This window comes from Carcharodon carcharias, chromosome 23, assembly GCF_017639515.1.
Source record: "Carcharodon carcharias isolate sCarCar2 chromosome 23, sCarCar2.pri, whole genome shotgun sequence".
In the NCBI taxonomy this organism is placed as follows: Eukaryota; Metazoa; Chordata; class Chondrichthyes; order Lamniformes; family Lamnidae; genus Carcharodon; species Carcharodon carcharias.
In genome coordinates, this window is record NC_054489.1 from 43,314,579 (window position 1) to 43,330,722 (window position 16,144).

Here is a 16,144-nt window from a genome sequence, read left to right on the forward strand (position 1 = left end):
ACTTTGGATGAGAAGTCTGAACAGGAGCAGTTTGCACTGGGCGAGTGCAGGGTGGAAGGGGTTTGTGGAGCTGCGCTCTGGCTCTGCGGGATTGTGCTGACGCACAGTGTCTGCCTCTTCGACTTTTCCGATCATTCGGAGACGGACGGGGCTTTAGCTCGGATCGCACTGCCGCCTGCGAGTGTTTCTTTCCCCCCCCGCCCCCCCACCAACCCCCCTCCCCTTACGACCTCCTGTGTCCCTCCCTCCCTCCCCGCCAGCCATGGGCACCGGGACCCGCTGCCAAGCTCCCCTGGCCGGGCTGAACGCTCTCTGCCTTCTCCTCCTCGTTGCCGGGCTGCGCTGTGCCAGTTCAGGTAAGAAAAAAAGGGAGAGAGAGAGAGAGAGGAAAAAAAAAGCTCCTTTCATCAAGACTTTTAACTGCCCGGCTGCCACACACAAGGGGGGAAAGAGAGTGGACAGCAAACTTTTTCCACCTTTTTATAAACACTCATTGCAACCCTCTTTCAATCGTTTCTGAAAGCAGTTTGGGACTATTTGATTCCTATAATTCGCATTTACTGAAGCTGCACACTTAATTTTGTGAAATAAAGTGAGTTTAATGGCTGGATCCAGTACAAGGAATGTCCCGAACTGAGTGAAAACAGATGTGACTATTTTTTTTAATGATGGGGGAGGGGAAGCCTCTCTCTCTCTCTGCTTTCTTTTTCTTTTAAGGCAAGAAATCAAACTGTTGCAAGGGGCTGCAGCGTGTGCAGAAGGTGTTTTAATGCTGACCCAGCCTTTTATTGAACAGCCCTGGCTGACTGAGGGATGCTTCCCTGCACATCACCATCAAGCCTGGTCCTTTAAGGGGGGAGGGGGGGGGGAGGGGGGAAGAAATGCCTCAGTGAAGTACCCAAGGCAAAGTGGTGGGTAAGGGTTGGACAGCACAGACAGACCTGTGTACGGCTGAAGGTTTCTTGTTTCATTGGGTTCACTGACCCCTGTATCGCCACGATGTGTTGGTGGGGCCCACCACCTACAGCAGAGTCGGGAAATAGGAGCATCGTTTTCTTGGGGGTTTTTCACTTTTGTGCTTCTAAGATCATAAGAAATAGGAGCAGGAGTTGGCCATTCAGCCCCTCAAGTCTGCTCCGCCATTCAATGCGATCATGGCCTGGTCTGATTGTGACCTAAACTTCACTTTCCTTCCTGCCCCTCGTAACCTTTGTAGATCAAAAACCTGTCTAACTCAGCCTTGAACCAGCCTTTTAAATGCAGCCTCGGTGCCACTTTGCAAAAATCTCTAGCTCTCTTGATCCCTGTGGTGCATGTGTGTTCGGATAAACGCTATAATGCATGTGGCACAAAACCCACTTCATGTCTTGTTGCATTTTTTATTTTTTAAAGTTGTTTGAGGTACAGAATGTCATCGTTAAGTCATTCTCCGGATAGGATGTAAATCGGGTGACACATCTTTCACAGGGCCAACTTCCCGCCTTTTTTAAGATGCGTTGACAGGTTGCAGCCTGCCTGGCAACAAGCGAAAGGAGAAAAGTCTCTGCATTTCCCTAGTGTCTTTTATGATCTCAGGACTTTGCAGCCGGTGAAGTATTTTTGAAGTGTAGTTACTGCTGTAATGTAGGAAATGTGGCAACCAATTTGCACTCAGCAAGCTTCCACAAACAGCATTGTCATAATGATCAGGCAATTTGTTATTTTTTAATTGATTTTGGTTGCAGGTAAATTTTGACCAACACACCGGGGATAACTCCCCAGCTCTTCTTCAAGGTAGCACGGTGGGATTTTTTCATGTGCACCTGCGAGGACAGATAGGGCCTTGGTTTAATGGTTCAGAGAAACTTGCAGCCAGGGCCGTGTGTTAGTGTTGTTCAGTCACTGGTATAAAAGTGTGGTGACAGGGCACTGGGTGTCACTGACTCTCCCGGAGTATTGAATCAGTGATTTGTGAGCTTGGTGATATTCACCTTAGCCAATAATCACAAAGATAATGTGAGCGACTAAGACTTCACACTGAATATTTTTATTATATATATATAGATATGCTCATTGCTATTTGTAAAATTTTCAAACTGAATGAAGACCTTTAAAATGGCTGAACCTATGGTTGTCTGTGACCCCTGAATAAAAGAAGCTGCTTGGCAGTTTTAGGAAAACTCACACCTCGTTATCTCTGAGGAGCCACTAACGACCACCTGTGGACTGTACAGTGCAACTTCAAAGAGAGCTATACAAAGGCCATCTGCATTTAATAACCCCAGGCTGGGGTTTAATAACCCCAGGCTGGCCAGAAGGAGATGGATTGTTTGCTAAGACAAAGACCCCTCAACCTTCCTTTCAATTCCTAGTGGCTGAAACATTTAACAGTCTTTTGAATCCAGATGAATGGATATCCATCCTTTGTCAAAGACCTGGTGGAGAGGTGGGAGTCATGTGACATGGGCCTCTAGCTCGTGGAACAAGTGATATTGCCTCGCTGAGCTGCATAGCTCAGTCTGTTGTTTGCCATCTAACTAGCAGCCTCACAGACAAGGGGCTCTGCCCAGGTTGACCACCTGGCCCCATCTGTACTGCTTCTATTGGAACTTCTGTGCTATTGCCTACAAGAGTGATTCATCTCTGCATGCCTATCTCATCATGTGGAGTCAACACCACCAGAAAAGTGAATCTTACAACATTGGTTTTCAGTCTGCCCATCTCTGTGAAGGAATACCTCATCGGACTTTGATTCTGGACTCTGGAACCCAATATTTATTTTTTCTGTGGTCTCTGTACTTTAAAACCTCCTTTTCTCTAACCCTCTCTTTGCTGTCTGAGTGTGGAGGCGACATTGTGACCCTCCTTGCACAGTTTGAGTGTGTGCAAATAAACAAACCCTTTGAGTTCATCCTATCTTGAGTTTGCTGTGGGGTTATTAATAGAAACTTGGATCACACAAAAACTGAGGGGCTGGGAAATATGCCACCACTTATAAATCAAAAACACCTTTCTGTTTACAGATGGGTGGTGAGTGGAGAAACTAGTGCTGTTTAAATTAACCTCCCTCCTGTCCGTAACAATAAGTACAGATGAGGGAAGCCACTGGACCATTTCACCATTCCACAGAAACTCCAGTCCCTTTCCCCCTCCCCATCTCGAAATGACCCCTGAGATTTTGCCTTCAGTACTTCAGCCAGACCCCAATTCAGATATTATTCAATTTGTGTGAAGAAATATTTTCTCATGCTAGTCCTAAACTTACCTTTTCTCAGTTAGTATGTGAGGCTGTTTAACTTGCAGTTGTAGTTTAACTTGAAACCATCCCCAAATTATGTTCTGTCCCACTTGATATCTTCACCTATTATTGTGAGGCCCCCTCCCATTAGCTCCTTTTGTGAAACAGGAGACCATTCACCCTCTTGAAGGAAGCGGTGGCATAGTGGTATTGTTGTTGGGCTAGTATTCCAGAGACCCAGGGTAACACTCTGGGTACCTGGGTTCGAATCCCACCATGGCAGACAGTGAAATTTGAATTCAGTAAAAATCTGGAATTAAAAGTCTGCTGATGACCATGAAACCATTGCTGATTGTCATAAAAACCCATCTGATCCACTAATGTCCTTACCCGGTCTGGCCTACATGTGACTCCAGACCCACAGTAATGTGGTTGACTTAAAAAATGCCCTCTTAATAAGGGCAAATGGGGATGGGCAATAAATGCTGGCCTAGCCAGTGGTGCCCACGTCCCATGAATGAATGAATGAAAAAAAAGTCTCAACCCACTTTGGTTCCATATTCCTCAGTTATGAGATTTTCTGTTGCCGCCCCCTCCCCCCCCCCCCCCCCCCCCCCCCCCCCCCCACTAACCTCAACAGCTTTCTGTGGGAGACATTTCCAGTTTCTTTTGTGTTGAGATTGCAGAGTCCCAATTTTCCTATGCATTCCTCTGGCTCCAGGATTCAGCCTCGTGACTCGTCACTGAGTTGGTGGTGAGCACTTTAGTCTTTGTGATTGTCGTCTTTTGTTCACACCTCCATTGCTGGATTGACCGCCTGTAATACTGTGTGTGAAGCTACTGCTGGTGTAATATCAGCCTGAGTGGGTGAGTCCAGAATGTACACTGTGAGTTTACACAATGGTTATCTGGGTATATCGAGGAGTCACTTGGAGTGAAGGTAGCATTGCAGCTTGGACTGAACCAGAGCACCAAGCAGGTTGGTGTGAATTGTGTGGATAAGAACACACGAGGTAGAGGGAGTCCCGCATTGAAATGTACAAATGTACATATTCTGTGGCTTTACATTATACAAACTGACAGCAGACTTTCCACTGTTATAACGTAGCCTGGACCCTGAGATACCTGCTGCTCTTAATCCACACTGAAACCTCTTTAATCCACTCCACATTGAGCGTAGTTTGTGCAGATAATTTAAATATTTCTTATAAGTCTCTTTGGGTATCCCATTGAGGATTGAAGGAATGTGCAATAAGTAGGAGGACCTTGGGTTGCTCTGTCTTGCCAATGCTGAGTTTTATTTCAACTGAAAATCTGCTGGTTGGAGCAGTACATTATATTTTATAAGACACCAGAGTGCATTCTGCTATGTAGCGCACGGGTGTGCACCCTTATGAAGCTGGGGACAGCTGTGGCTGAGGTATCCATGGCTGGGTTATTGGCCACTTGTGACTGCAGTTTCTGTCTGATTGAGGAACTATCTGAGACTGGAGCACAGACTCTCAGGCAACAACCACTTTTTCAAAAATGTTATAAGTGGTAAATAATTCAATAAATTATCTATTTTTAATCTATAGCTACTAGTTAGGAAAATAAGAACTTGAGTCTGTCCCAGCAGTATACCAGGTAATGGCTGATCTGTATCCTAACTCCATTCATATTCTTAGGTTCCAGAGTCATTAATACCTTTGCTTAAGTTTATCAGTGTAGTTTTACCCCTTTTTGCAAGGGGTGTTGGGGGTGGGATCTAGATTTCCACTACTCTTTGTGCAAAGAAGTGCTTCCTGACATCACCCCTGAACGCCCTTTCCCTAATTTTGAAGTTATGCTCCCTTGTTCTGAACTCCGTGCCAGTGAAAATAGTTTCTCTCTATATACCGTAACAAGATATTTGATCATTTTAAATTAATCTTCTGTACTCAAGGGCATAAATGTCTTGCCTATGTAACCTTCCTGCACAATTGAACCATTTTAGCCCCAGTTTTGTTCTGGTGAATTTGCACTCCCTCCACTTCTTCCTGAGCTGCAGAGCCCTGAGCTATACACGGTGCTCCAGATATAGTCTATTCAGAGCTCTATACGATGGTAGCGCAACTTCCACCCCTTTGTATTCCAGTCCATGTAGTGTATTGAAAATTGCATTGTGCATTTTGTCACCTTGAAGCCATACACACATTTACCAGCAGAGGGAGTTGGCTAGGAAGAGAATAATAAATAATAAACTATCCATGTTTAACAGGTTGTGCAGTTTTAATTCTAAATGTCTCTGGCAGAAATATAACTGTTTCTGTCCCAAGAACTTCGTAGCCCACTTGAGATGAAGGTTAACATTCCATTTTTCTTTTATAAATAGTTTTTCTACCTGTTAACTAGCTTTTAGTGATTTCTATATTTGGATCCTTAAGCCTCTTGGCTCCTCCACAATTCCCAGCTTCGCACCATTTATAAAATACTCTGACCGATTGTTTTTAGCTCCAAGGTGGATGATACCAACTTTGAATTCTGTCTGGCACCATTTTTAAAAACTCATTTAATCCTTTAATGTTAGAATTAATTAAATGCTATGAAAGGTGGAATAAATTTCTAACAAAAACAACTGTAGTTCAAGATAAGGAAATAAGATCAAAATGATCCATTGGCCCAAACCAGGACTGACCAGTCTCCATAGTTACTGGACCAAACGAATGCAAATGCCTGGATTCTTTCAAAACCCAGTTTAACATTTCTCAGTATCATTTGTGGCCTCACAAACTGGGACTGCAATGAAACAATGATTTTTAATGATAGAAACCAAGAAGATGGACACTTTAACATACCCCAGATAGACTTTCATCCGCTGACCTCAGCAGACAATAGGGACATCTGCCAGGATCCACCAGGGCTTCCTCAACATATGTTCATCGGACCACGATGATGTCACCAGGCTGCAATTTTACCAGGAGGCCTGAGTGGGAATTGAGGGTGAATTTCCCATCAGGCCCAACGCAGTGCAGAAATAGATGATGGCCGGAGAAGACGCAAAATATTGTTTCCTTTTACTTCCCTTGTTGGGGCTGAGGAGCAGGAGAGGCTCACCAGCCCCCCAGAGGAAAGCTTAGGCCTTCCCTGCCCTGAACTTGCCCCCTCCCCCCACCCCATCCCAATTGTGGCATGCCCACTGAACAGTTCCGCAACCAACCCCATCACTTATCCACTGTTGGCCTTCAGGCCTCTCAATATTCTGCCACTTCCCACCCAGAAGGGAAGTCACCCGCCAACCCTCCCAGTCTAATTTCTGGACCAGCAGGTGGGCAGTGCCATCATTGAGACATTTTTAGCAGGACAAATATTGATGAACATTCCAGGAGGAAACTATAGAAAGTGAAACCTAAACTTAATACGATGTCCCCTTTGTCTGCAGGCTAAGGCTAAACTACAGTCAAAATTTCTTCCACTGACTTTGTCTAAATTGGCTAAACCTCTGGGCCCAAAGATGACTAAAACCCAAATTTCCCAGTGTCTGGGAATGAGGAAAGTTATCCATAGCTGGAGCATGTCAGTAAAGATCGTTTACACTACCTGTCGTTTTCTGATGTGTGCTAACAACAGACCAGGTTCTACACTGACCGCATGTACCAGGAAAATGAGCCCCTAGAACTGATGTGATTTCTTGGAGTTCAGTACAAGATAGGGTCGTAGGAACAGGAAGAGGCCATTAACCTGCTTCACCAATTAGATCATGGCTGATCTGTGACTTAACTACATATGCCTACCTTTACCACTTATCCCTTATTAGCTATGGTAAGCAAAAGTCACAGTTAACATTAATGATTGACCCGGAATCCAGTGCTGTTTGGAGGCAGAGAGTTCCAAACTTTTACCACCCTTTGTGTGCAGAAGTGTTTCTTAATATCACTCCTGAAAGGTCTGGCTCTAACCTTTAGACTGTGTCCCCTAGCCCTAGTCTAACCTTTAGACTGTGTCCCCTAGCCCTAGTCTAACCTTTAGACTGTGTCCCCTAGCCCTAGTCTAACCTTTAGACTGTGTCCCCTAGCCCTAGTCTAACCTTTAGACTGTGTCCCCTAGCCCTAGTCTAACCTTTAGACTGTGTCCCCTAGCCCTAGTCTAACCTTCAGACTGTGTCCCCTAGCCCTAGTCTAACCTTTAGACTGTGTCCCCTAGCCCTAGTCTAACCTTCAGACTGTGTCCCCTAGCCCTAGTCTAACCTTTAGACTGTGTCCCCTAGCCCTAGTCTAACCTTTAGACTGTGTCCCCTAGCCCTAGTCTAACCTTTAGATTGTGTCCCCTAGCCCTAGACTCTCCAACCAGCTGAAATAGCTTCTCTCTATCTACCCTATCAGTTGCTCTTAATAGCTTGAAAACTTTGATCAAATTGCCCCTCAAGCTTCTAAATTCCAGGGAATACAATCCTAGTTTGTGTAACCTTGCCTTGTAAGTTAATCTTTGGAGTTCGGGTATAATTCTTGTAATCCTACGCTGCACTCCCTTCCTCCAAGGCCAATGAATCCTTCCTAATGTGTGGTGCCCAACAACTGGAAACAGTACTTCAGGTGTAGTCTAACTACTAACCCCTTGTGTTCTAGGCCTTGTATAAAAGGCAGTTTTCCATTAACCTTATTTATTATTTTCCGCACCTGACCATTGATCTGTGTGCCTGGACCCACAAATGTCTTTGGACCTCAACTGTTTCTATGTTTTCAGCATTTGGAGAGTGTTCTGTTCTGTCCTCCCCGTTTGGGTCACACATGGATGACCTCACACTTGCTTATATTGAAATCCAATTTGTCAGTTTCTCCCCATTTAATCCATTACCTTTGATAATATTATACTTTCATCTGCACTGTTTATAATACCGCATATCTTTGTGTCATCAGCAAACCTGGCTATGTGGCTCTCTATCCCATCATCGAAATCATTTAATGTATACAATGAATAATTGAAGCTCCAACATAGACCCTTGTGGAACACCACTAGTCGCATCCTGCCAATTTGAGTACCCACCTATTACCCCAACTTGGTCTTCTGTGCAACCAATTTCCTAGTCAGATCAATTTTTTACCTTCATGAGCTTCAACTATACTTATATCTCATGCAAGGGACTTTATGAAATGCCTTCTGGAAGTCTATATAAATAACATTTGTAGAGCATTTTCCTGGATTTTCTGTTTTTGTTTTAATTCACAGAGCTTCCCCAGTCCACTACAGTCACCTCCTTCAAAAGGTTTAATCAGACGTGACCTACCCTTTACCAATCCTCTGCTCGATCAGCTGAAAAAATTGAAGGTGTTCAGTCACTCTATCCTTAATTATAGACTCTAGTAATTTCCCAGCAACAGATGTTAGACTCACTAGTCTATCATTTCTTGGATTCCTTCTGTCAATTTTCTTAAATAGCAGAGTGACATGCACAATTCTCCAGTCTAAAGATGCCCTAACTATAAAGTTCCAACGTTTCACTTTCATTTAAACCCCAGGGACAGAAACCATCTGCTCCTGGGGTTTTTGTCACTCTTTAATGCTGTGATTTTCTTTATTACTGTTAATTTGCTCATGTTAATTTTGGTGAATTCCTATCCTTGATTCAGTATTCATTTCATTGGGATGTCTGGCATGTGACCTCTTCCTCTACTGTAAATACTGATGCAAAGTAACTATTCAGCAAGTAGGTATTTTCCTCATTTTTAATGGCAATAACATTGTTATTTATTTGTCACATTGCCCCTGACCACCACCATTTTCCTAATATATTTGTAAATGTTTTGCGCGTTGATTTTGATGCCTCTTTTCATTCTTTTTTAGAGCTCTTACAATCCGTTTGCTACCTTCTGTTCTTTTTATCTTTCCCGGTTTCCAGGATGTGTGTGTGTTTTTTTTGTTGCATTGTTTTATGTTTTATTTTAGTTTTTTGTTGCCTCTTACCTCTTTAGTTATCAATGGCTTTCTTTTTGGGCAATTAGGAGCCTTTCCGTTTAGGAGTACAAACTGATTCTGTATCACAAATTATTTTTTCAATAGCTTCTGCTGATCTCCTTTCATTTTACCCACGAGCAGCTTTGCCCAGTTTTCTGTGGACTGTGTCCCTTCCCACTGAAGTCTGCCTCATCTAAATCTTGAATCGTTATGGACGTTTCGCATTTGTCCCTTTCGAACTTAATGTTGAACTAGATCATATTATAATCGCTGTTAAATAAACACACTGTTTGGCTGTTAACCTTACCTGATTTATTACCCTTTGCTAATTCCAATGTGACGTGGCCCTGTGGCCCCTGTTGGTTCGAGGGTATATTGTTGCAGAAAGCTAACCTGAACACACTCGAGAAGCTCACTACCTTTTTGACACCAGCTTACCAGCTTGTCCTGATGTATATGAAAGCTGAAATCGTCCCTTAAAGCCTTAGCTACGTGTTTCTCTAATCTCTGCAGTTATGTATACAGCCACGTCACAGCTGCTACCAGGGGGACATACACAACTCCCACTTTGTTGAAATGCCTTTTACGGGCTCTTGGACGCAGTGTCTGCAGTTTTATGTGGGAGGCATCAGAGTCAATGTAGACCCTTCTCCCACCCTAACATGCATTCACACATCATTAGTCAGTAGCATGAACCCATCACCTCCCCTCCACTCCCCTGCTGATATTCTCCCATAGCGTGGGGTTCTTATTTTAATATACTGCAAGCTGTAGAGATAGAAAAAGTCTTGCATTTATATAGTGCCTTTCCCAACCTCAGGATGCTCCAAAGTACTTTACAGCCAATGAAGTACTTTTGAGCTGTGGTCACTGTTGTAATGTAGAAAATGCAGCTGTCAATTTGTACAGAGCATGAATGAAAAAAAAAGTTTCGATCATGTGCCCAGAATAACGCTGTTGAAAATTCCAGAATGATTCAAGAGTATATGCTCATTCAGAAGCTTTGATTTTTTTTTTAATTCATTCATGGGATGTGGGCTTCGCTGGCTGGGCCAGCATTTATTGTCCATCCCTAATTGCCCTTGAGAAGGTGGTGGTGAGCTGCCTTCTTGAAGCGCTGCAGTCCATGTGATGTAGGTACACCCACCGTGCTGTTAGGAAGGGAATTCCAGGATTTTGACCCAGTGACAGTGAAGGAATGGCCAATATATTTCCAAGTCAGGACTTGCAGGTGGTGGTGTTCCCATGTATCTGCTGCCCTTTTCCTAGGTGGTAGAGATTGCAGGTTTGGAAGGTGCTGTTGAAGGAGTCTTGGTGAGTTCCTGCAATGCATCTTGTAGATGGTACACACTGCTGCCACTGTGAATCAGTGGTGGAAGGAGTGAATCTTTGTGGATGGGGTGCCAATCAAGCAGACTGCTATTCCTGGACGGTGTCGAGCTTCTTGAGTGTTCTTGGAGTTGCACCCAGCCAGGCAAGTGGGGAGTATTCCATCACCCTCCTGACTTGCGCCTTGTAGATGGTGGACAGGCTTTGGGTAGTCAGGAGGTGAGTTACTGGTCACAGGATTCCTAGCCTCTGACCTGCTCTTGTAGCCAAAATATTTATGTGGCTAGTCCAGTTCAGTTTCTGGTCAATGTTAACCCCCAGGATGTTGATAGTGGGGGATGCAGTGATGGTATTGCCATTGAATGTCAAGGGGTGATGGTTAGATTCTCTCTTGTTGGAAATGGTCGTTGCCTGACACTTGTGTGGCACGAATGTTACTTGCCACTTGTCAGCCCAAGCCTGGATATTGACCAGTTCTTGCTGCATTTGGACATGGACTGCTTCAGTATCTGAGGAGTCACAAATGGTGTTGAACATTGTGCAATCATCAGTGAACATACCTGCTTCTGACCTTATGATGGAAGGATGGTGTTACGATTGTGATGGGAGGAGTGCGCAAATTATCAAGCCCCTCTACTCTGCAGGCCATACCATTAATTTAAATGATTAATTTTCAAATTTTCAAAATGGCCAATTGTATACTCTATACTTCTAGTAGCCAGAAGATCAGGCTTCTTTCAAAAACTCAGAATGATTAATTTATTTTAAAACAGAACTTCTTTTAACAAGTTGCAAGTACTGGTTAACATACAATTATAATCATGAAGTATAACTATCAATCTCTTCCTAAAGAATTCCTCCAGTGCGTGCGCACACACACACATACCATACTACACGCACGCACCCACATGCGCGCACACATACACACAGAACAAACAGAATCTCTCTGCAGAGATGGGCTTTGGAGGATGGGCATTATAAAATAAAGGATAAAGTCTGCAGGGTCTTGACGCTGTGAAGAGGGGTCCCAGTGGATGTCTGGGAGTGCTCACCAACTGGTCTCCAATTTGCAGGTCCAAATGCAGACTAGTTACAGTCAGATGAGCGTTTTCTAGCTTCAGGTTGCTAGCCATACACAATTTTAGGCAAGGTAGAGAGAGGGAGCCAGTTAGCATAGCCTTCCTTTCTCAGCCTCTTCCCCAACAAGACCGTTTTCAAAACCAGCAGGTTCACAACTTTTTTTCTCACACAGTTTTTTTCCTCTACCACATGTGATTTCAGCAAGTTACCAACCTTACTTTTCAGCTTTTTCCCCGGTCAATTAAAGTGATTGTAATTCAAGACAAACAACCGGATCTTCCTCAAGTACCATATAGATCAGGTGATTTCTTGGAAGAGGCCTGCTTGCTGACAGTTCTAAGGTGAATGTATGACCTTCTTTAAAAAATATCCCAGGTTAGCATCCCAATGTCCAGATCCTTCCAATTTGTAAAAGGAAAATTCAGTTTTGAGAGACATGATTCTAACATTCTACGCTTCATCATTGATGAAGCAGCTGAAGATGGTTGGGTCTAAGACACTATCCTAAGGAACTCCTGCATCAATGTCCCTGGACTGAGATGAGTGACCTCCAACAACCACAACTATCTTCCTTTGTGCTCGGTCTGACTCCAGCAAGTGGAGAGTTTACCCCTGATTCCCATTGACACCAGCTTTTCCTTGATCCCACGCTCCGTCAAATGCAGTCTTGATGTCAAGGGCAGTCATTCTTGCCTCACCTCTGGAGTTCAGCTCTTTTGTCCATGTTTGAACCAAGGCTGTCAACTTTCATGACTTTGAAACTTGAGAGTAGGCTGATGGGGTGCAAATTGGCAGGTTGAATTTGTGCTGCTTTTTGTGGACAGGACATACCTGGGCAATTTTCCACATAGCTGTGTAGATACCAGTGTTGTAGCTGTACTGGAACAGCTTGGCTAGGGGCGTGACAAGTTCTGGGGCACAAGTCGTCAGTACTATTGCTAGAATATTATCAGGGCCCGTAGCCTTATCCAGTGCTATCAGCCATTTCTTGATCTCACGTGAAGTGAATTGAATTGGCTGAAGACGCTGGGGACCTCCGGAGGAGGCTGAGAAGGAACATCCACTCAGCACTTCTGGCTGAAGGTTGCAGCAAATGCTTCAGCCTTGTCCATTTCACTGCTGTGCTGGGCTCCTCCATCATTGAGGATGGGGATGTTTGTGAAGCCTCCTCCTCCAGTGAGTTGTTTAATTGTCCACCACAAATAACAACTTGATGTGGCAGCACTGCGGAGCTTAGATCTGATCCATTGGCTGTGGGATCGCTTAGCTCAGTCTATCACTTGCTGCTTATGCTGTAGCCAAGTAGTCCTGTGTTGTAGCTTCACCAGGTTGACACCTCATTTTTATGTATAACTGGTGCTGCTCCTGTCATGTCCTCCTGCACTCTTCATTGAACCAGGGTTGATCCCCTGAGTTGGTGGTAATGGTAGATAGGGGGATATGCTGGTCCATGCGGTTACAGATTGTCGTTGAGTACAGTTCTGCTGCTGCTAATGGCCCACTGCGCCTCATGGATGCCCAGCCTTGAGTTGTTAAGATCTGTTTGAAATTTATCCCATTTAGCACGATGGTAGTGCCACTCAGCGCTCAATGTGAAGACAGGACTTCATCTCCCCAAGGACTGCGGTGGTCCCTCGTATCAATACTGTATGGACAGATGCATCTGTGACAGGTAGCTTGGTGAGGATGAGGTCAAGTAGGTTTTTCCCCCTTGGCTTCCTCACCACAGACTCAGTCTAGTAGTTATGTCCTTTAGGACTCAGCCAGCTCAGTCAGTAGTGGTGCTATCGAGCCACTCTTGGTGATGGACATTGAAGTCCCCCACCCAGAATATGTTCTGTGCTCTTTCTACCCTCAATGCTCCTTCGAATTGGTATGGAGGAGCATTCATTCATCAGTTGAGGTTGGTAGGTGGTAACCAGCAGGATGTCTCCTTACCTATCTTTGCTTCTTTGCGATGAGACTTCATGGGCCTGGAGTCAATGTTGAGGACACCAGGGGCAACTCCCTCCTGACTGTGCTGTGCTGCCACCTCTGGTGGGTCCGTCTTGCTAGTGGAACAGGACAAATGCAGGGATGGTGAAAGTGGGGCCTGAGGCATTGTCTGATAGGTGTATTCCATGAATATGATTGTCAGGCTGTTGTTTGACTAGTGTGTGGGAAAGCTGTCCTCTGGGACTCCTTCCCTGTACCCCTCCGCCTCTTTTCCCTATGTTAAGACTCTCCTTGAAAGCGGCCCCTTTGACCCATTTTTTGATCACCTGAACTCACATTTCCTTATGTGGCTCAGTGTCAATAATGAGCCTGCGAAAATGCCTCGCAACATTCTACTATGCTAAAGGCGACATTTGAAAGTAAGTTGGTGTTGGTCATAGATGGGGTCAAGTGGCAGCCAGGTCAAAAAATTCTGGATCGTTCCTCTAACCTGGTCAAACCCAGAACACAGGCCTCAGCAGCCGATTTTCAATTCTAGAACATGAAAGCGTGCGACTGGAACTGAAGTGAAGGCACCGAATTGGCGGCTTGTGACGGGTTTCTGTTGTGTAACCGGTGTTATGGATGCAGACTGGCTGGATGCACCTCTTGCTATTGGTTACCAGGTGCAGGGGCTGTGGGGTGGGGGCTTCAATGTTTGAGTTACAGAAACCAAGCAGAGGCCTGAGGGAAACCTGTAGAAGTGTAGGTGGTGCTGAAGAGAGACAGTAATTAAGTATTTAGCTAATTTATTTGAAATATTTGCCTCTCTATTGTGCTCCCTTTCAGCAATGGATTATAGATAACAAATCACTATTGAACATGTGCTGAAAAACACAGTCCTAAAAGCAGTGGCAGGCCAAACCTAACTGTATGGTAACTGCAGCAGGCAGGTAGCTTTTAAAAGACATTGTTATCTTGTGCAAATAGTCTAAAATCATGAATCACCAGGTGGTTGGTTCTGTGTGAAGGATCCAAGCCTCCCACAAAATGATCCCCAGTGACTCCATTACTGCATCCCAGCTGTCTTGTAAATGGTTTTAATGCCCTAGCTCTGGTCTCCCTTCCTGTTGCTGCCCATCATCCTCCCTGTAAATGAATACTTCCTGACGCCTGCCCTAAACCTGCCCCTTCACCCCCCTTCTTCCATCTCCCTTGCCTGCTGACTTCTTCTCCTCCTGTTCCCAGAGTACCTGGAAGTCAGTAATTACTGATTACAATTTGGGGGCATTTGCAAAATAGAGGAAAAATAATATTGTATTTTGAAAAAATTTTCTGTAAGCCAAAATCAAGTTTTTCCAATTGTGGAAAACATTTTCTTCTCCCACCTGATCCCCCTTTCTGTCTCTCGCTTCCTTTCTCTGTCTCTCACTCCCTCTCTTTGTCTTTCACTCCCTATCTCAGTCCCTCACTCCCTCTCTTTGTCTTTCACTCCCTATCTCTGTCTCTCACTCCCCCTCTCCTTCTCTTGTTCCTATTCTCCTTCTCTCACTCCTGCTCTCTATCCCTCCCTCTCTGACTCTCAATCCCTCTCTCTGACTCTCCCCCCTCCCTCGCTGCTCTGTGAGGACTGGATGTGAGACTCTGCTGTCATCCCTAAATTGCGGTTGACCTCATCATTACCATTCATTGAGCCAGTGTGTTTGCCACTTCCTCTGCCAGTTAATAAGATGTTCTACTTGTCTGTAATGAAGATCATCTGCTATAATTCTATCCAGTTCTGTCCAGATCTTTCAAGATATCTTTGGCTGTTTCAATAGACTTGACCAGAAGGAATTAACTGGGATGGAACAATAAATAGCCTCAGCCTTTTGGCAAGGGGGAGGGACTCCATATTAGAATTAATGTATAAGATGGAACATGTTTCGGGGGGAAGAGGGAGTGGAGTGTTAATTGTATATTAATTGTGTTTAATTATAGGCAGGTGGAGGGCATTAGATTGTTTTTGTTTCGTGGGTTGTGGGCGTTGTTGGCCAGGCCAGCATTTATTGCCCATCACTAATTGCTCTTGAGAATCACAGAATCACAAATCACACAGTGCAGAAGAGGCCCTTCGGCCCATCGAGTCTGCACCGACATGTGAGAGACACCTGGCCTACCTACCTAATCCCATTTACCAGCACTTGGCCCATAGCCTTGAATGTTATGACGTGCCAAGTGCTCATCCAGGTACTTTTTAAAGGATGTGAGGCAACCCGACTCCACCACCCTCCCAGGCAGTGCATTCCAGACCGTCACCACCCTCTGGGTAAAAAAGTTTTTCCTCACATTCCCTCTAAACCTCCTGTCCCTCACCTTGAACTTACGAGAAGGTGGTGGTAAGCTGCCTTCTTGAACCGCTGCAGTCCATGTGGTGTAGGTACACCCACCGTGCTGCTGAGGAGGAAGTGCCAGGATTTTGACCCAGCGACAGTGAAGGAATGGCGATATATTTCCAAGTCAGGATGGTGAGTGACTTGCAGGGGACTTCCAGGTGGTGGTGTTCCCATGTATCTGCAGCCCTTGTCCTTCTAGATGGTAGTGGTTGTGGGTTTGGAAGGTGCTGCCTAAGGAGCCTTGGTGAGTTGTTGCAGTGCATCTTGTAGATGGTACACACTGCTGCTACTGTGTGTTGGTGGTGGAGGGAGTGAATGT

At 44.8% G+C, this 16,144-nt stretch overlaps 1 protein-coding gene across 3 annotated transcripts in view; it reads left to right on the forward strand.

The window, feature by feature from the left end:
• Nucleotides 1–224: 224 nt before the first annotated feature.
• Nucleotides 225–16,144, forward strand: part of mrc2 (mannose receptor, C type 2) — a 263,455-nt gene continuing 247,535 nt past the window's right edge. For all 3 annotated transcript variants that reach the window (XM_041173462.1, XM_041173463.1, XM_041173464.1), the window contains exon 1: nt 225–356. In XM_041173462.1, the coding sequence (XP_041029396.1) occupies nt 263–356 (94 nt within the window). In that variant the 5' untranslated portion in view covers nt 225–262. The remainder of the gene's footprint in view (nt 357–16,144) is intronic.